The 22,067-nt window shown below is 39.9% G+C and overlaps 1 protein-coding gene across 1 annotated transcript in view; it reads left to right on the top strand.

The window, feature by feature from the left end:
• Positions 1-22,067, top strand: part of CFAP58 (cilia and flagella associated protein 58) — a gene marked incomplete at its 3' end in the record, with an annotated part of 110,578 nt that overhangs the window by 17,710 nt on the left and 70,801 nt on the right. Inside the window, exons 5-11 of the mRNA XM_080823202.1 lie at positions 4,570-4,851; positions 7,297-7,445; positions 10,413-10,569; positions 11,434-11,628; positions 14,051-14,188; positions 16,133-16,292; positions 20,693-20,775. Of these exons, the coding sequence (XP_080679328.1) occupies positions 4,570-4,851; positions 7,297-7,445; positions 10,413-10,569; positions 11,434-11,628; positions 14,051-14,188; positions 16,133-16,292; positions 20,693-20,775 (1,164 nt within the window). The remainder of the gene's footprint in view (positions 1-4,569; positions 4,852-7,296; positions 7,446-10,412; positions 10,570-11,433; positions 11,629-14,050; positions 14,189-16,132; positions 16,293-20,692; positions 20,776-22,067) is intronic.

The following is a 22,067-nucleotide window of genomic DNA, read 5'->3' as shown; positions in this document are numbered from 1 at the left end:
CTCAGTCTGCCACTCGTCTGCCATCTTGACTCTTCTAGTATTTGTCTCTTTATTTGCTTTTGAGCATTCCCTCCTTTTCTCCCTTGCCAATTATCTTGGTTTATTTCATTCTTCTTCATTCTCTACACATAAGCCCCAGATAACAACACCAGGAAGAAATTATTTCCCGGTCTCCCTTCCCCTTCATGATCTCCCATTTCTTCTCTTCTTTTATTTTTCTTCACACTCAATGTCAGTCAGGTTTTCCTAATTTCTGCTTCCCCAAGCCTCCATTAACACTCTGGCCTCATTTATCACTGCAGCTCTCCTGTCTTTTTTCCCTTGTTGTTCTCCCACTGATTGGTATTCCCAGTGCCTAAAACAGCACCTGGCAGATAGTAAATGCTCCCAAGATAGGTAGAGCCTGTAGGAGGCAGCAACGTAAGGAATAAACAGCCCTCCCACAGGGAATTGTAGCATTAATAGTTGATGGGTTATGTTTTCAGATAATGCAAGTAAGGAATTTGATACCTGCCATAAAATGGGTTCAAAATTCTACAAGGGACCTATAGGAAGATGGAATTACTCCCAATAGCCAGAAAGAAAGCAAATTTCCTTAAGGAGGAAAGCAAATTTCTTTGATTAGCGATAGAGTGTTGATGTTGAAGCTCTTTTTAAGGTAGAATACCAAAGCATAATGTTGCATACATAAATAAGGCCTTTCAAACTTTATCAGTTCCAAAGTCTTGGGTGGGTCTTCGTGGTCTACAGATTAATCCACTCCATTGCCCTCTGGTCGGTCCTTAACTCCCTGTCTAGTCTTCTCTTTCCGTCTCCCTGTCATGGTGCTTACACGTTAGCCAACTTGAAGGAGCACCACAGTTCATTTCTGACTGGTTCATGTTAAAATGGTGCTTCCAAAATAGATACCATTAAATGCTCTGACAGTGTAGACAGCACCTGGTTATTGGTCACAGCTCAGAGACTATTTTTGCTGTGCTTTTAGTAATGGTATATTTTTAAAATGACAATATGAACAAATCTCATAAAAATACTTTTTAAAAACTTTACTTTCTTTGATATTTTTCCATTCCTGTGCTAAGTGCCAGGTGTACAGGGAAAACCTAGTCTGCAAACAAATCATTAGGCTAGTGATCAAGTGTTGACATTAATACCATTTACAGGGATAGAGTTGAGAACATGGCCATGATACATTTTGGTATGTGCTCATGTTTAGCATCAACAAGGGGAAAACACAGGGCAGCAGCAGCACCACATTTTCTTAATACAATTTTTCTCTCCTTTGTGGAATTGTTATATTGTGATATTGACAATAGCTGTTTTTAGTTGGGAAGAAAGTCACTGTTGAGTTTAACATTAGTCCTAATGTTACTATATAAATTGTAATAGATTTGCTTGTTACTCCATATCTATTTTAAGATGTGGATTCTTTTGCTTGGGTGTCATCTTTGGAAATCAACAGTACAAGTGTTTTTGAAAACCAAAAATATGTAGACTTGTAACTGTCCCTCAGAACAATGTACTGACCAAACATGCTTGAACAGGTACCAACAACAGGCCTCTGGGGGAGAGGATGATATACATAGTCCTTGCAGTGGAGCAGCTGGGAATGCCCGGCCCCCTCAGTTGGAGGCAGCCCGCTTCTTTTTTCTGTTATCTCCCCTTCTCCAGAGATCACCTGTAGTTAATTAGATGATCCCTTAAAATGCGTTTACCAATCTTATACTGCTTGATCAGGCATATCTTGTTTATCTATAATCTCCTTTGACTCATTTGTTGATTATTATCTTGTATCTAATAAACACAGGACTGAGGAGTTGTTCTGGGTGGCAGTCTCCTCAACTGCCGACCCCTGCTCCCGTTCTCTTGAAGCTGACTTGTTTGTGCATCATTCTCCTCCCGTGTGCCGTTGGAAAGCGGCATAGACTTTCTCTATACTGGGCAAGACAGGCTTGTCAAGGTGGAAAGTAAACAAGATTGCTTACCCTAAATCTGCAGGATGAATTTAAATTTTACTTTATTTTGGGGATTAGAGAAATCATCTCAGTTGATTTCTTTGATTAGCGATAGAGTGTTGATGTTGAAGCTCTTTTTAGGGTAGAATACCAAAGCATAATGTTGCATACATAAATAAGGCCTTTCAAACTTTATCAGTTCCAAAGTGTTGAGTGGGTCTTCGTGGTCTACAGATTAATCCACTCCATTGCCCTTAGAATTCCAGTCAGGGACTCTGGTCGGTCCTTAACTCCCTTTCTAGTCTTCTCTTTCCATCTCCCTGTCATGGTGCTTACACATTAGCCAACTTGAGCTTCTTCTTCTTCTTCTTTTTTTTTTTTTTTTGTTGTTAAGATTTTATTTATTTACTTGACAGAGAGAAAGAGCACAAGCAGCAGAGAGGGAGAGGGAAGCAGGTTCCCCGCTGAGCAAAGAGCCCGACGCGGGCCTCGATCCCAGGACCCCGGGACCATGACCGGAGCTGAAGGCAGATGCTTAACTGACTGAGCCACCCAGGCGCCCCCCAACTTGAGCTTCTTAACTAGCCTCAAATCCTGGATATTTGCTGGGCCCTGAGCACTTGTTCAGACTTCACAGTGGGCCAGGCATACCTTTTCTCTTCATATTCACTTGTGAAAATTTCAGTCTTCCTTGTGGGGCTGTTCAAATACCACCTCCTTAAGGAAATTTGCTTTCTTTCTGGCTGCTGGGAGTAATTCCATCTTCCTATAGGTCCCTTGTAGAATTTTGAACCCATTTTATGGCAGGTATCAAATTCCTTACTTGCATTATCTGGAAACATAACCCATCAGCTATTAATGCTACAATTCCCTGTGGGAGGGCTGTTTATTCCTTACGTTGCTGCCTCCTACAGGCTCCCTCATGCCAACTTAAACACAGCAAATGTTCAGTAAGCATTCGCTGAATAAGTAAGTATATTAACCATCCCCATTCTTTGTTATTATTGTGCTGTGCCTAACAAGAAGAAGGTGTCTTAGTCTGCTAGGCCTGTACAGAGTGCTTTGAACTGGTTTAACACAGTCGAGAGTTATCCTTTCACAGTTCTGGAGGCTAGAAGTCTGCAGTCAGGGTGTTGGCAGGACCACGCTTTCTCTGAGACCTTAAGCAAAATCCTTCCTTGCCTCTTCCCTGGCTTCTGACGGTAGCTAGCCATCCTTAGCTTTCCTTGGCTTGCAGCTGCCTCAATCTAATCCCCATATCGGTCTTTGCGTGGTGTTTTCCTGTGTTTGTGTCTCTGTCCAAATCCCACTCCCTACTTTTCTTTTTTAAATTGAGATATAATTGACATGTGACATTGTATTAGTTTTAGGTGTACAATATAAAGATTTGATAAATATATATACACAGATCTATATATGTATGTGTATGTGTATGTATATATATTTTAAAACAATTACCGCAATAAATTTATTTATTTATTTAAAGATTGTATTTATTTATTTGACAACCAGAGATCACAAGTAGGCAGAGAGGCAGGCAGAGGGTGGAGGGGGTGGGATGCAGGCTCCCCGCTGAGCAGAGAGCCCAATGCGGGGCTCGATCCCAGTACCCTGGGATCATGACCTAAGCTGAAGGCAGAGGCTTTAACCCCCTGAGCCACCCAGGCACCCCTACCACAATAAATTTAGACATCCATCACTATGCAGTTATAATTTTCCCTCTTTTTATAAGGAAGCTTATAGGGCCCACCCTACTCCAGTATGACTGCAAGTTAGTGGATTACATATATATAATGACTCTACTTCCAAACAAGGTCACATTTATAGGCACTGGGGGGTAGACCTTCAACATAACTTTCTGGGGGACAAATTCAACCCTTAACACTAGAGAAATGAGAATTCTTATATAACTGGCTCCTGGGTTCTCCTCAAAGTCATAGCCAGATATGTTTGAATTACATCTGTATGTCTGGGCTTTAAAAAAAAAATGTTGTCTAGCTGAGCCGGGGAAGCAAATCTGCAGAAGGCCTGCGAGCGTGGCACAGGGGGCACCTCCATACACCTGTGGAGGGGACCTCCCTATTTATTTTAAGAGATAAGAACAATGGAATATCTTTTAGGAGACTACTCCATATTTCGGATGGCGTTCATTGTCAGAATGTGTGATTTCATGGTATCGACACCAAAATCTCCTTATAACTGACCAGGAGGTGCCATGGCTTTCTGCTGCAGTCCTGGGGGCAATAAGAAGCAAGATGAAGTGAAAACAAATCAGGGCTTGGCATAAGCATAATAGCTTTCACAATTTATTGGGTGCCTCCTTTTTGCCAGGCACGTGGTCAAGTGTTCAATGTGAATGATCCTATTTAATCCACTCTTTGACACCATGTGGTAGAAAATATTACTATTATATATATATATAATATTATAAACATTATTATCCTAGCACACATGCGTGCATATATACATGCATCAGGGGATGAACAAGATGTCTTGTCAGGGGCTTTTATTTTTCTTTGGTGAAGGTCTTGTATTCATAGCTAATAATACACTCCCCGAATAGGAATGATGTACACATTGCAATACTCATTCCTCTCCCTGATCTTGTGGACAGGAAAAGAGTGAAAAGCTAGCGCTGGAAGAAACTGCATATGAAGAAATCGAAAGGGATTTTCAGGACGTTCTCAGTGAACTTTCAGGGGACAAAAGTCTGGATAAATTTCGAATCGAATATGAGAAGCTTCATGCTGTCATGAAAAAGTCTTATGACAATGAGAAGCGTCTGATGGCCAAATGCAGAGAGCTAAATGCAGAGATTGTGGTTAATTCCGCGAAGGTTGCCACTGCCCTGAAGCTCTCCCAGGATGATCAGACCACCATTGCGTCCCTGAAGAAGGTTAGTGATCTTGTAGAAACGAGCTGAGGCTGAGCTGCCATAAACACACCCTGTATTTAAAACATCTTTCTTTCCTTGTATTGGCAGCTCTAGGCTGGTAGTAAATGAGTTATTTAGTAAAAATTTACATGATTTATGTATTCATTAAGCCTAGGGAATAAAGTTCATTTTCAAAGGAAATAATTAGCCTGGGTGAATTTCGCTATGCAAAAATAATATAGAACTTTACTGACTTGGTTTCTAAGAAATACTGGGTTAGCAAAAAGAATTAGAGGTAAGTAAATGTAATATTAGGGAGCTCTGTATGTCTTGTTTGATATAAGTAGAGTAATTAGATATCTCATGATGATAGCTTGTTAAGGATTTTTTTTTAAAGGGATGTTTTAATGTTTTTGCTTTTCTCACTGCTTTAGGAGAAATTACCTTGAGAATTCTTAGATAGTAATTTTTATGATCTTGCTTTCTCCTTGATCCTCATAATGGCAGACCAGGGATTCAATCTGGGGGATGTTGAGGAACTATGCCTCCACTTTACCCTTTATTTTTTTCACTCTCAAGTGTGTTGCATTATTTTGAGAGTAAAATGTAAATGTTCCTTGTTGATCTCAGGATGATAAAAGGTTAAGAGATTTTAATTTATAATTAAAACCCTGGTGATAAGAAATAACTCATGAACTTTTTAGTTAAGTCCCTTGATATCATACAATGAAACATCACCCAATTTAAATGAATTTCCAAGACCAGTGCAAATTATGACATCTGTTTTCTTAGAAACGACCTTTTTAAAGTGCCATTTTCTCTCTATTGTCATTTTCTTCTTCTTCTTTTTTAAAGATTGTATTCATTTATTCGACAGAGAGAGAGAGAGAGAGGGAGGGAGGGAGCACAAGCAGGGGGAGAAGCGGCAGAGGGAGAAACAGACTCCCCACTGAATAAGAAGCCTGCTGTGGGAATTGATCCCACAACCCTGAGATCAATGACCTGAGCCAAAGGCAGACTTTGACCCTGAGATCATGACCTGAACGGAAGGCAGACTTTAACCTTCTGAGCCACCCAGGCACCCCTTATTTTCTTCTTTTTTGCTGAAAAACCAATAAGAGAAGACTTTAATTCGTCTTATGATGAGAAAAAAACCCCATGTTTTAGTTGTAAATTAAAAAACTGGAAATGGAAGTCATGAACAGATTAAAGTATAATTGGTGATTGATGGGGACAAAACTTCATATAATCATAGTTTCATTTAAATATCCTTCATTTGTTTTGCTGAAAATAGTACGTATGGTTGCTATAAAAAAATACCCCATAATTGTTTGAATCACTAAATAATGTGAAGTTACCCAAGATTCCTCTCTCTCTCTCTCTAATGTGATAGCATGAATTTATGGAAATCCTCTCTTCCACTCATTTTATGCCTTGTCAACATGAAAGTGGAATATTGCCACCTAGAGCTTATAGGTTCTTACCTGTATAAAGGACTCACATTCCACTGGACAAAATTTTGCAAGAAAATTGAGGGGCAGGGTAAAACTCAAGGTTGTTGCAACATTTACTATACTTTGTTCGCTTATTTGAATGACTACTATTCCCTTCTAAGTACTTATGTTAATATTCTACATTGTATTTCATAACAGTAAGAAGCCCCAAACTGCATGAGTTGTTTCCACTCCAGCCAGGGGCATTGTTTTTCCCCTGTAAGCATTTGAAGAGAAGGCCTGGGCCTGGGTTTCTGGGATGGGCTGTTTTGTACAGTTATGTGACAGTGAAGACCACCTTCCTCTGAATTATTCTAAGGCTGATGTTGCCATTCAGGACTGCTTACTTGGCACCTGAGATCAAAACAGGTTTTTAAAATTTGGAATCTACCAGGGGCTCCAAATTTAGGGCTTGGATCCAGGGCCACTCCTAATTTTTTTTTCCTCCAAAAATATCTGGGCTTGGAAAGCACATAAAATTTAATTTTTTAAAAAAAGATTTTATTTATTTTTTTGACAGAGAGAGAGATTACAAGTAGGCAGAGAGGCAGGGGCGGGGTGCGGGGGAAGCAGGCTCCTCGCTGAGCAGAGAGCCTGATGCGGGGCTCAATCCCAGGATCCTGAGATCATGACCTGAGCCGAAGGCAGACACTTAACCCACTGAGCCACCCAGGCACCCCTAAAATTTCATGAACCCATCTTAACATCTTTATTAGAAATATCCCCCTAGTCATAGCAGTCCTTGTAGGATGTGAGCCAAGACCCCTCCTAAACATGCTGTTCGGTATTGACTCGTTAATGTTGAGCAATTCAGTAAGTCAATATCGATGGAATGCATAATGTGGAATGTGGAACCCTCTTTTCCCATAAATGACTACTCTGTTGGAGTTGTTTTATTATTCTCTTTGCTCAATGTATCTCACATCTGGATCCTAGTTTGGTTTTTCTCACTGATGTCCTGTGACCCATATAGGAAATTGAAAAGGCCTGGAAGATGGTGGACTCGGCCTATGACAAAGAGCAGAAGGCAAAGGACACGATCCTTGCCCTGAAAGAGGAAATAGTGAACCTCACCAAACTAGTGGAGCAGGGGTCTGGACTGTCCATGGACCAGGATAGCAAGTAGGTGATGGCTTCTTGATGGATGTTGAACTTGCTTTTGCAGAGGCCCCCTTCTTCAGCAGCCATCTGGGGGCTTGCAAAGTCACCTTGAATGTTTTTTGTGATACAAGAGTCTCCTCCTGTGGCAGTTTCCTGGAGATTGTTTTCTGTCTAGGGTTTTTTTTGTTTGTTTGTTTTTATTGCTCCCTTTCTCCAGACCCAAGAACTCCTAATTTGTGGTTCCATTAAACTTCTGGCTATGCAGACTTAAGTACTACAATTTCAAAATGAGTAAATATTTTAGGTTTCTTTCTTTTGAACTTGTGTGGAACAGCTCCTTTTCTGCTCTGATTTCCAGCTTCTTCCCCAATCCCCCAACTCCTATGATGAGTCCTATCACCATCTTTCCTACTTCTCATGTTCTAGGCCACACCTTTATCCCTTAAAGCTTCACCTTGTTGATTCTGTCTTCTAAGCATCACTTCTGTCTTTCCCTGCTCCCTATCAGCAATGCTAATGCCTTGCTTTGGGCCCCATTCTCTACTGGATTTGGTGATGGATGGCTCAGTGGTCTCCCCGCCTGTAAGGAGACATCTCCCCTCTGCACCATCTTCCACATATCAGATTTAGGCTTCTGAAACATGTGTGCTTCTACTTCCAGCACATGCTCCAAACACCTTCAATATCTTCCCGATCCCAAAGGATGCAGTCCAGTCTTGAACATATTTTTCAGGGCCCTGCATAGATCTGCCCGTCAGCTTTGCCAGAGTCCTGTCCAGAAACACCATGCTTGCTTATGGCTCCACATCTTTGAACACGGTGTTTTCTATGCCACAAATGCTTTTGCTTCCTTTTGCCACACCATAGACAACCATGTACCCTTCAAGACCTACCTCAAACACCATCTTAATTTCATCACTCTCAGCCTCTCTGTTTCAACCTTCTTCCCACTCCCAGAACCAATGACCAAGCACGAGAGTCACTGTGTTCTCTGTTGCCATAGAACCCAACCAACATTATCTCAAGTATGGCACTGATCACATTGTATTGAAATTATTCGTTGATATGCTTTGCTACCCATTAGGCTGTGAACTCCTTGAAGGAAGATGCCTTTACCTTCCCTTTAGGAGGCTAGCACTGTGCAGGGCATGCAAAACCTTGCATTAATTAATGAGTCAGGAATGAGCACACACACCTCCTTAGCCATTTTTAACCATATCTAACTGGCATCTAGGTTTCTCATGCTTTCTAGGTGCCTTTATCCAATGTTGAGAGATGGTTCTAAGTGGAGGCATTGGGGGAAGGGATAGGAAAAACTAACAGAAGATACAGTATTCATAATAATGAGCTCTATTGTCTCATTAAAGAAGTCAAGCATTATCAGAGCAACTACTGAAGAGCAGTGTGAGGGAACTGATCAATTAAGGGGAGTGGGTTTTTTTTTTTTAAGAGATTATTTATTTATTTATTTGAGAGAGAGAGAGAGAGAGAGGGCACAAATGGACAGAGGGGCAGAAGGAGAAGTAGATTCCCCACAGGTGTGGAGCCCAATGCAGGGCTCGATCCCACCATTCCAAGATGATGATCTGAGCCAAAGTCAGATGCTTAACTGACGGAGCTACCCAGGCACCCCAGTTAGAGGGGGTATTAATGAGAATTGGAACACGGTGAGGAGGAGAACTGAAGAAACTATCCAGGCCAGAATTTCATCTTCAACAGTGCGCTTAGGTGTAGCTGTCTTCATAGTAACCTTGGAATTCAAGGTTTTGTTTCTGGAGAAGAAGCTGGATGCAGTCTTGAAGTCGTCGTCTTCTTTTTTTTTTAAGATTTAATTTATTTATTTGACAGATAGAGATCACAAGTAGGCAGAGAGGCAGGCAGAGAAGAGAGAGAGGAGAAAGAGGAGAAAGCAGGCTCCCCGCTGAGCAGAGAGCCCGATGTGAGGCTCAATCCCAGGACACTGGGATCATGACCGGAGCCGAAGGCAGAGGCTTTAACCCACTGAGCCACCCAGGTGGCTTGAAGCCTTCTTATTAAATAGTTATGTTCTATCAAAGTTATTGGTAACTTGAAGCCTTCTTATTAAATAGTTATGTTCTATCAAAGTTATTGGTAAATAAACATTGTCAGATTATTGTGCTTCCAACAGTCGTTTGATGGCTATCAGTGGGAAGTGCCTCAAGTTCAAGTTCTCTGCTTTTTGGTTCTCAGGTAGCTGCCTTGCTCTAGACCTTAATTCCGCTGCACAGGTCAGATCAGACATAGTCTTTCTACTTTCAAAACACTAAATCTGCAGAAAGTCATGCCAAATCATACGTAATGGTTTTTGAGATGTGGAAGTAACTGGTTTAGAGTTCAAATCAACACATATGATCACATACTCTCTAAAAACTGGCATCATGAATGATTTTCCAAGTTTTATTCTTGGGAACATTTTATCTGGGTTGCATCCCTTTGGAAGAAACTAATCTCTGTGGGTGAATGGATAGAAAACTGGCAATGTGTATTATTTGTTTATGTTTATGCTTCATTTTAGACTTTATGGCTGTGATCATAGCCCTCCACTGGATATATTAACCAAATAATGTCTTAAATTAATATCTCCTTAGGGTTAATTACAAGAATTGACAATAGCAATGTAGTCTTGCTTTTCAGAGATAACCAGTTACCAGTGTCAATCGATTTTTCTGGACTTCTATAAAAATGTCTATAAAACACATACACACACATATACGCAGACACTATAATTATTTAAAGATCAGAAAAGGGATCATATTATATATATTATTATTGGAACTTCTTTTTCAGTTAACTCACAAGCAGCTACCATGTTGATGGTCGGGGCATAAAGATCTTTCTCTTTCACACCCAAATAGTGTTTGTCCTTGACCTGGAGTCTTGCCTGTGAATACAGGCTCAGAAGGTGATAAGGAGGACTCCCGGGCAGGATGGCCTTTTAGTCTGACTCCTGTGTTCTTCTTTTTTTAGTATCCGAGATTTACTGAAGTTCAAAGAAGAAGTGACCAAGGAGCGAGACCAGCTCTTGTCAGAAGTGGTGAAGTTACGAGAGTCCTTAGCTCAGACCACTGAACTGCAACAGGAAACAGAGCGAAGCAGAGAAGAGGCAGAGCAGACCATCAGTCAGGTCTGCTCTACCGTGGAGGGCAAGAGGAAAGACCATTACCTTCCAGAAGTGTTTCCCATCTTGCTCCTCTGTTAGATTTACCCCCTGGTGTCCAAACGAAGCATCCACAGTTCTGCTTGTTTCTCTGGTTTGTTTTTGCAAGAGCAGTTTGATGTGTACATTTTTTCTCAACATTCTGTGTCTGAGAAGTCACTAAGACAGGGCACTGCTTACAGTTGGGGTCTAAGAAGGTGTCCCTGGTAAAGGCCAGGATGCCCTGCATTTGGGAATGGTGGAAGTAGTTTCCTTAGCTCTTCTCCTTTGTAAGGACCCTTTCTGAACCCTTTTATGTAAGTCCAGAAGTCAAATAGATGATTCACATGTGCAACCTCCAGGACAAAAACATGAGACTCCTTTGAGCATGAGATGACAGAAAGATTTTTCAGAGATTTTGGCCATCATGATAAAACTATAATGCTTTGTTTAGTAATATCCAGGACTCATGTGAGACATAATTTCATATTTGGGGTAGCTGGTGACATTTTATTTAGATCCTATTGGTAGAGAATTCAATGAATTCTTTCCATGCTTAACTTCTCTAGAAATCTGGGCTTCCATATTGAATTGGATTTTATACCATTCTTTGTGGATTCATTCCCACAATCTGGGTGGATGTTTGGTGTTAAGGCTCTGAAAAACAATACAGAATATTCTTACAAAGTTTAAACATTGGGGTTCAAAGATGACCGTCCTACAGGGGAAAGGCTACTACAAGGTGACTGTCCTGAAAATATAAGATTTGAGAAAGGGAAAAGTCCTGGCTGGTTGAGACGTGTCCTGGCATGGGCTTCATCTCTTTCCTCCCTACTCTTTCTGCACCCCTAGTTCCAGCAAGAAATCCAGCAACGTCAGAACGAAGCTTCACGGGAGTCTCGGAAGAAAGAAAAACTAGAGAAGGAGCTCAGGCAGGTCCAGATGGACATGGACACCAGGCAGACAGAAATTAAGGCCCTCCAGCAGTACGTGCAGAAGAGCAAGGAGGAGCTTCAGAAGCTGGAGCAGCAGCTGAAGGAGCAGAAGGTGTGCTGGGTGTGGGCTGCACCGCAGTCCCCGCAAAAACAAAGAGGGTGCCTTTGGAGCTCTTTGAATTTTCTTTGGAAAGCAGCAAACTCTCTTCACGAGAGATGTGGGTAACACAATGCTTAGCTTTGCCTTGCTCTTTGAACAATTCGGATAAGTAGACATGACCCCCTTTTCTTTTCTTTTTTATTTTTCAGCTCCAACATGTTAATCTCTTTTGAACTTTCTATTGATGTGTATAATATACACATAGGAAAGCATGTAAGTCACAATTACATGCACACACATGTTCTCTCTCTCTCCCTGTCCCACTCCGTCTCTAAAATAAATACATAAATCAAAATAAAATAAATACAAAATACAGCTGGATGAATTTTCTCCGCTTAAACACATCTTGGTCACCTGCTCCCAGCCCAATAAACACTACCCTGATGTCCCTTTGTGTCCCCTCCCAGTCATTCTCTTTCCCAGATTTCACCTCTGTTCTGAATTCTTAGCTGTTTAGTTTTGTCTGTTTTTGTACTTTACAAAAATGCAGTCATAAAGGGTGTATTCTTTTGTGTTTAATGTCTTTGGCTCAATATTTTGTTTACGGGATTCATGTATGTTGCCACCTAGTGATAGAGGGACACTGTCCTTCCGGTAGCCACTAGCTACATGTGGTAATTTAAATTTAAGTTATTTAAAATTAAATACAATGAAAACCTTAAGTCCTCAGTTGCTTTAGTACCATTTCAGGTCCTCACTAGCCTCAAGGGCTGGTAGATAGCGTATCAGACAGCACAGCTAGAGAACATTCATTATCATGCAGAAAGTTCTATTGGATGGAGCTCAATAGGCCAGTCACACTCATGGTATTAATTGTGTGACCATTACATGATTTATTTTTAATAGGCTTATTTTTAAATCTCAAGTTTAGGAAGCCATATTCAATCTTTATGCAATTTTAAATATGGTACTATTTCTAACATTTCCCCTATAATAGCAGTTTAAGGTAACTCAAATAGTTTTAATTCTGGTCTGTCTTTTTTCATTTTTTTTTTTTTTTTAAGATTTATGTATTTATTTTAGAGATGGAGTGGGACAGGGGAAGACAGAGAACATGTGTGTGCAAGTTGGGGGAGGGGAGTAGGGAGAGGGAGAGAAGCAGGCTCCCTGCTGAGCCCAGAGCCCTGGGCGGCCAAGCCTGAGGTGGGGCTTGATCCCACAGCTCTGAGATCGGGACCTGAACCGAAATTAAGAGATGCCCAACCGACTGAACCAAGCTGGCCCCCTTCTTCTCTCATAAAGAAACAATTCATGTAATTGAGAAAAGTCATTCCTTGAAAATACTTTCTCTTAGGAAGGTTCCAAAGAATTGCCAAGCCATACAGCATTTTGCCACTTAAAAAATAGATATTAGAACACATTTCTTTTCCAATTGCCTCATTAATTTTGTATAAAGCCAGACATCAAATAGGTACTATATAACGTGCAAGTATCCACCAGAAAAACATGAGACATCATGAAGCATGGAATATGAGAGGTTTTTGAATATCATGATCAAACTACAGTGTTTTCGTTTAGCAATATCCAGGGCTCGCGTAAAAGACAATTTCTTTTTGGCATAGCTGACTATATTTTATTTAGTCCCTATTGACGGGAAACTGGATGGATTCTTCCCATGTTTAACTTTTGCTTACATCAGGTTATATTTTGGAATAATTGTCTAAACTATCTTCTCTCTTTTCCCTTCAGCGCATTTGCTATCCCTCTGTCCTCTCACTAGTCCGCCGATAGAAATGATCCCCCCCACCCGCAATACATTCCTTTTTTTAAATAAAACCGTGTCTGCTCAGGATAGTCAAGGTAAGGAAGAGGAAACCTGACTGACCCTGAAGTCAGGCAGACAGAAATCACAGCTCTGCTCTTCCATGGTTTTGACTTCAGTTGGATTTAAGGGGAATTGTCTCTGTGTTGGTGTCCATGAATTTCTGCTCATGGAAATGTGGTAGGCATGTTAATGCAGGATTTGCTTCTGAAGATGTAGCATCCCAGCCCCACAGCTGATAAAACCCGTTTGAATCTCTAGCTCATTTGCAATGATTATAGCAATTGTTGCGTATGTGAAGCTTGCCAAATGGCAAACAGGCATTAAAATATTTATCCGCCACCTGTGAACAAGTCTTCCCAAGGCTCTCTGGAAAAAAAATTATGCTCTCTGTGTTATTCATTAGAAGGCTTCGTTTTCCTCAGCCATTGAACGTTTGTCATATTTGAGTGCATTAGTGCTTTCACCAGGGATAAAGAACAATTTCTACAAAGACAAAGAAAGTGTGCTTGCTGTGACCGTCCCAGGATGTTGGTGGAGGCCTCCTGTGGGCATATGCAGATATTGTAATCAGATTAAAAAGCATTAACCAGCTCGTTCTGCACCTTTCAGATATTGAACGAAAGAGCCGCAAAGGAACTGGAGCAGTTTCAGATGAGAAATTCTAAACTTCAGCAAGAGAATGAACAACACAGTTTGGTTTGCGAGCAGCTATCCCAGGAAAACCAGCAGAAGTCTTTGGAGCTCAAAGTAAACAGCAAGTGACCTATCTCTTCCCAGCACGTGCTCCTTCATTCCCTATTAATATAGGTTTGCCTTCGTGGCTGGAGCCCTTGGTTAGGTAACCTGTACTAGCCTCAATATGTCAGAGGCAGGCACAAGCTTTCAGTGGTGGCTTTCCACCTGGAAGGAGATACTTTGATGACTTCCATTCTTCTAAGACCACAAACCTGAATATTGATCATATGATTATGCAAATGTTTTCGAAAACGAGCTCAGATGCTCATCTCTGTAACTTAGCCTTGGAAGTAACTAGTTGCCCTCAGCTAGAAACCATTTACGTGGGTGAGTAGCAAAGAGGTCAGATTATATTTTACGATTTGTCCGGAGAAGGTGGAATGGGAGCTGTTGGGAATGGATTGGCACTACTGTGTATCTCCTTCCAGGATTGTGGAACCATGATTCTTACTTTTGTCCTGCAAATTTCAAGACAGTCTCCATTCTTCTCCCAGGACTCAATGAAGACTGCTTGCAAATTATGTTAGATAACAGTTTTTTCTTGGGTACATATTATATACCTATATGTGTAATACAGCAGGTTTATGTTTTTCATGGATTCTGAAAAAAAAAAATCCATAAAGCCTCCGGTTATGTTTAGGATACTAGGCACAAAATGAATGACCAATCAAGAATGATACATGGATTTGATCAGCGAATCATAACAATTTTTGCATCACAGGCCCTTTTGACAGTCTGATGACAGCATGCACACGCACACATACACACACACATACTTATGCACACATCTTACATCTTGTTTTGAATGCTGTCTCAGGTTTCCATGATTTTTCTGACTTCTAACCACAGGGTCTGGATTAATAACTACTGAGTTAGAACATTCTAACATTCTAATTGGAAAGGGCCTTAGTTCAGCTAATTTAGACCATGTAAATCTGAGACAGAGGAGCATTTAAAGCAGTCCAGAATGGTTTGACTTGAAACCATTCTTTATGAGAAAGCTATAAATTGAAGCAGAAATGAAATGGCTACTTAAGGCAAAATAATATATTAGCCCCTAAGGTGAAATTAAAGTAAAAATACTTATGCCGTTAATTCTCTTCTTGATAACAAGATTAGGGCACCTTGAAAGATGGAGTATTGTTGTTATCAGATTCTGAACATACAGAATTCTATTTCCAGCAAGAATCCGATAATAACATGCCCAGCTCAGTGCAGTTTCTTCCTTGTCAAGAGCTGGGGATAATTGCTAATGTTTATTTGAGGAAGAATTACCGGTTGCTTTTCTGTTTCTAAGAATGGCAAATTTTAAAAAATGAACTTAAATTTAAAGAAGTCACAAAACTCAAAGTCCATTGACAAAAATTTAGTGCTTTCTTTTGCTAGAATTATTATTTTGGTACTTTTTGCCATTATGTGGACTTGCCTGTTTGTGTTGCCCTGTCCATGTATCTCTATGTACACCCACAGACCCACATCTGTTGAGGAGGGAGGGCCCTTCCACTAGTGTATGTTATTGTCCTACACTGGCCACGTGGGTTCACAAGAGTGTTTGAATATGTTATAACGTGTTAATAATCTTCTGAGAGACATCACTGTGAGTCCATAAAAATTGTCCATCAAATACAGCATTTGTACACAAAATTCACATCTTTATGATACATACGACTCAGCATTCTTATCCTGTTGGATTCAACAACTCAGTGGTACCTTGAGACATCAGGTCTGATCAGTCTTTTCATTATTTTTTCACTTACATAGCCACATATTTTATTCAGAGAATAGTTTTTCAATTTCTCTCAAGACCAAACAGTGTGTGTTTTTGTTTAACCCATGGAGCAACCTTGCACTGACACAGGAACAGTTTCCTTTTATTGGTTCTGAATTTACCATCATGAAGTCACTGGTCCTTTATTTACTGAGTGTCCCCGCTTAATGCTGTCTCATTAATTATAGGCCAAAGAGGAAGAAGTCCATCAGATGCGGCTTGACATTGGGAAGCTCAACAAAATCAGAGAACAAATCCATAAGAAACTGCACCAGATTGAAGATCAAAAGTTAGAAGTGGAACAGAACAGGGAAACTCTAAAGAATCAGATCTTGGGATTAGAGAGAGGTAAACCAAGAGCCATTTTGCGCTTTGTTTTATTCCTTTGTAAACATTTCATTGATGGCTGATGGCATTTGGTAACCCAGGGCTCTATGCATACAAACACAAACCATGCCAAATATAATCAGTAAAATGGCTTTCCAGCTGGCGAGCAGCCAATATGCTGGGGACATCATTTTGAATATCTTTAACTTTTTTTACCTTAAAAAATTCTTCAACAGGGGCGCCTGGGTGGCTCAGTGGGTTGAGCCTCTGCCTTCGGCTCGGGTCGTGATCTCGGGGTCCTGGGGTCGAGCCCCGCATCGGGTTCTGTGCTCCGCAGGGAGCCTGCTTCGCCCGCTCTGCCTACTTGTGATCTCTGTCTGTCAAATAAATAAATAAAATATTAAAAAAAAATTCTTCAACAGACTATATAGGCACAATGTAAATCCAGCCAAAAGTATTGCTCTGTACTTGTCACTGGAATAAATAATATCTGTACTCTTAATTCTTGGTTCTGCATGACCTCCTGCTTTAGCCCCTTTTCTCATGGAAGATAGGGGATAGATTAAAACGAATGTACCCCACTAGCAATATTTGGGACAATATTGTACCAAGAATCTAAAAGGCTCCAAACTTCTTTTCTCTGTTAGTACTTTACCATGTGGTGAACACTTGTTTTACCCGCTATCACATTTCCCCATGCATGAAAAATTTAAGTGCCATGGAAGGCCATTATAGCTCAGAAAAATCATTAAGGATACAAACTATAGGGTCACGTCTACCTGGGTTCAGATCCCGCCTTCATCGTATCTACTCTTGGGGAATGAGATATGGACTAATACCCATAAAGCACTTGGGGATAGTACTTAACACATTGTAAGTGCTCACTAACTGGCATCAGTTATTCTCCAGGTATATTACTATTTATATAAGTAGTGAGATAAAATGCCATCTCATTCTGAAAAAGAATAGAATTGAAAATAGGATTTACTAGTCGAATTTGGTGTGGGAGAAACTGCTCCAGACTTGAAGACAGGGGATCTGGTTTTGAATTTAACTACACCAGAGTATGTGAGGCAGGAACATGTCATTGAACTTATGTGGGCTTCCGTGAGTTGTAGGTCACCAGGTGAGGCAACATAGATCAGAACATAAACACATACACTGTTTCACTAAAAGTTAGGTAAAACCTAGATCTCTAGGTAAGGTTTTCAGAAATCCACTTGATCCTAAACAATATGTGTTTGAAGTGTGTGGGTCCACTTATATGTGGATTTTTTTTATAAATACAGTACAATATAAATGTATTTTCTTTATTTTCTTAATGCCATTTTCTTTTCTCTAGCTTACTTTACTGTAAGAATATAGTATGAAATACATATAACATACAGAAGATGTGTTAATTGATTGTTTCTGTTATCAGTAAGGCTTCTGGTCAGCAGTAGGCTATTGGTAGTTAAGTTTTGGGGGAGTCAGAGTTTTATGTGGATTTCAGCTTCATGGGGGATGGGCATCCCTAACTCCCATGTTGTTCAATAGTCAATTATATTTGTTATGTAAGACTTTGAAAAGTACAGATATTTTTCCTTCTAAGACATCAGGAAATAATCTTTTATGGAGGTACAGTTGTGGCTTATCTTGACAACTCGTCCATTCATTCCCTCAATAGATTGGGTGCCTACTATGTGCAGGCAGTAAGGTTGGCATTGGGTGCGTGGAGGTCTCTGCCCTCAGAATGCTGGCAGTCTTGCATGAAGTTTACAATCTAATGTCTTCAGTGACAGGAAGAGAAATGGAATTACTAGATCATATTTTGAAACTGGTTTAGTGACTTACAAAACATTCCCACATTTACATTTCTATATTTTTGCTTGCAATAGTTCTAAGTTTTGAAAAAAAAATTATTCATTCAGTGTTGGACCCAATCCTTCATCTTTAAATCATGTTCACAGAAATCATCATGCTCTCTCCTCTGGTTATTTTATAGATCTTGTTAACATTATTATTTCTTCTTAGGGAACTCTTTCTTTTAATGTGCCTGATCAAAGAGTGGCATTTCAGCCCTTACATCTCCTAGTTCCTGCGCTCAGTCTGGTCCAAAGCTGAGGGAGGGGTTGTGGGAGCTTGACGCCTGGAAAGCCTCCATTTATGGGAGGACCCTGACCCCCACCCCTTTCTTCTCCAAACCAGTCCAGAGGATTCCTTCCATTGACTGTCACTCTTAAGAGTTTAACTAGTTCCAAGAATTTAGGGTAAACCTTCCTTGGACAAAATAGTTAGGAGCACGAGTCCTCCATGTGTTATGATTTTCTGTCACAAAACCCAAGAAACTAACTGATAAACTGCCGGAACTAATGAGAGTTCACTGGGGTGGCAGGTGATCAAATAAATATATACATATCTTTTGTACTTCCTTTTGTACAAAGAACGAGTTAGAATATATGATGGAAAAACCCCTTTTCACAATAGCAACTAAAGTAATAAAATATCTATAAATAAAGTTACTGGGATACCTGCAAGACATGTATATAAAACATGCTACAGAATTCTGTTGAGGGGTATAAAGGATGACTTGAAAAATGGAGAGATACACAGTGTTCCTGGATGAGAAAGCACAATATGATAAAGATATAAATCTACCTAAATTAATCTATACATTTAATATTTCCAATAAAAATTTCAGTAAGTTATATTGTTGGGACTTGAAAACTAATTCCAGAGTTCCTCCAGAAGAATAAACAGGTGACAGTAGCCATAAAATTCTGGAAAAGAGGAGTGATAAGGGAGCATTTGCCTCCCTAGGCATTTAATATTATAAAGCTTCAGTAATCAAAGACTGTGGTGAAAATGCCTGATAAACAGATCAATGGAAGAGATTGGAACAGCCACAAAAAGACCCAAGGTTATCATCAAGATAAAGGTGTTTCACACCAGCGTGCAATATGGATTCTTAAGATGGTAGTATGACAAAAGGTTACTTTTTGGGAAAAAAAAGTTAATACCTATGATGTGGAAACCAGAAAGCCAAGATCGAGAAGATTTAATGAAATAAAAGCTGAGGTTTTTTTTTTTTTAATATATCAAAGTTTCTCTATATAAAGACAAATTGACGAAAACATTGCCAAAGAGTTAGTATTTTTGTTATATATAAAGAGTTCTTACAAATCCACAAAGAGGATAAACAATTTGTGAGAAAAATGGGCATAGGGAAAGTGTGGGCAATTTTAAAAACAGAAATTCAAATAAATGGTCATTAAACATGAAAAAATAGTAACATTACTACTCATCAAAGAAATGTAAATTAAATACAGACATAGGGTTTTAAATCTTTTTTTTTTAAAGGATTTTATTTATTTATTTGACAGAGAGAGATCACAGTAGACAGGGAGGCAGGCAGAGAGAGAGAGAAGCAGGCTCCCCGCTGAGCAGAGAGCCCGACTCGGGACTCGATACCAGGACCCTGAGATCAAGATCCGAGCCGAAGGCAGCGGCTCAACCCACTGAGCCACCCAGGTGCCCCAGACATAGGGTTTTAATAATCTATTGGATTGTCAAAGAGATCGAAGAGCATGATAATACCCAGTGGTGATTTGGGTGTGGATTTAAACTGATGTTAGTTTTCCGGAAAGAAATTTGGCAGTAGGAGAGAAATGCCTTTTTTTTTTTTTTTTTTTTAATCACCTTTGATCCAGGACTTCCTCTTCTAGAGTAACAAATGAACAAGAACTTTCACAGAATTATGGCTTATAATTGCAAATAAATAAGTAAAATGGAAGCAATTTAAATGTTAAGGTGGGGGATTGGCTAAATAAATTATGCATTTTTGTATAGTGAAATATCATGGGGTCATTAAAATTCTGTTGTAGATGCACATTTATAATATAGAGAGGCATTTATTTTATGTTAGTTAATTATAAAAGCAAGCTACAAAACAGTATGTGTCATATAATTCACTTTTTGTATATATATAGGAATGTGTGTATATCTGTATTTTTATGCACACACATATTTGCATAGGAAAAAGTCTGGAAAAACATATCAAAATCCTAAGCACATTCTAGTTGACTTGAATTTTTTTCCATTTTGCTTATTTGGATGTCTCAGTATTCATAATTACTTGTAAAATTAAAAAGATTTAAAAAGAGCAAGGACTTTTGGAGTCAGAGAAACCACGCTCCCAGCCTCAGCCCTTCTTGGTTGCAGATGGGTAGCATGTGTCTTAACCCCGCTGAGACTCAGTTTCCATGTGTTCAGTGGAACAGGAGACCTGAGTTATAATGAAGATCATGGTACACTCAATAAGCAGGAATTTTACAGCTGCAGATAAACCTGTAAAGCAGTTTCTCTATTGCATTGGCTTTGGCCTTGGCAGATTCTTTCTTGGGTCGGCTCCATATTTCTTCTTCCTCTCCTTGGTCTTTTAGAGGTGGAGGCTTCAAAGAAACAAGCAGAACTTGATAAGAAAGCGATGGATGAGCTTCTGAGGGAAAGGGACATATTAAATAAGGTAAGTGTGTTCCCATAGCACTGCTAAATAAATGTCCTTCTTTAATGCTATGATATCTGCCTCTAACCGGTTGTGCAGGGGAAAGAAAACTCTGAAGCGAACAAAAGTAGATTAGAAATAAATAATCGTGCTCCGTTTTCTTCCAAGCTGCCAGGCACAGTCCACCATTTGTGGGCTGAGAACTGAAACTGCGTTATTATCTGTGAGCACAAAGGGATGTGGGGGGAATTATCATATAAATGGGCAGGGGATTTAAGAGTGTTTCGTGGATTTTGATTTTATTGCTGGTGTATTATTTGGCATCCTAAGCAGTTGATCAAAATTGTTGAATTTAATATCTATAATCTGCAACTTTGGCTAATCCAGAAGATACAAGTGAGTGCTGATACAATATTACCTTCGAGGAATTTGGTGTAAGAAAGGCCGCTTGATGCCATAAACCTTCCCTCCATCTTTTGGGGACTGTTGTAGGTTTTTATTTTTGTTTCCAGCCCTTACATCTCCTAGTTCCTGAGCTCAGTCTGGTCCAAAGCTGAGGGAGGGGTTGCAGGAGCTTGAGGCCTGGAAGGCCTCCATTTATGGGAGGACCCTGACCCCCACCCCTTTCTTCTCTAAACCAGTCCAGAGGATTCCTTCCATTGACTGTCACTCTTAGAGTTTAACTAGTTCCAAGAATTTAGTGTAAACTTTCCTGCTCAGGGATTTCCTCCAGGGAGGAAAAAATCAAAGGGCCAGATGGAGAGTGAGAAGGCTCCTTCCAGAACAGTCTGTGGCTTTTGGCCAAGACAGTCATCTCATCAAGTAGAAATAGCCTATATTTTTTTACTCCAACTTTCATTATTTCTTTAGGTTTCGCAGAATTGAACAAATATTGACTAAACAGACCACTCTGGAAGCTTGAAGAAGACTATTTAGGGATCCTGGGAAATAATAGGAGATTACCTATCTTTACATGCTGAGCGCTCCTTAGAAAATTATTGTTTTTTTTTGCATAATCCTGAAAACTCTTCCTTTATTTAATAAATTTGCACATGCAAACAATGTTGTTGGATTTAGAATTTTAAATTTATTTTTAAGATATGCATTTAACCTGTTTATGTTTTATGAATATTGGTGGCCAACCAATAGATTTTCTGCCGTAATAGGACATGTAGCACAACTTTAATTTCACTTTTATTTGTTTGATTTGACTAACATCAGTTCCTCTTCCAAGACAGGGTATAGTTTTTTCTTTTCTGGCTGGTGTGCCTCCTTTCTTAGTGCTTTGCCCAGCCAGGATCTGACCCTCTGCA

Source organism: Martes martes (genome assembly GCF_963455335.1).
Source record: "Martes martes genome assembly, chromosome: 14".
In the NCBI taxonomy this organism is placed as follows: Eukaryota; Metazoa; Chordata; class Mammalia; order Carnivora; family Mustelidae; genus Martes; species Martes martes.
Note: the sequence above shows the minus strand (reverse complement) of the source record. Positions and strands in the feature narration are given on the sequence as shown.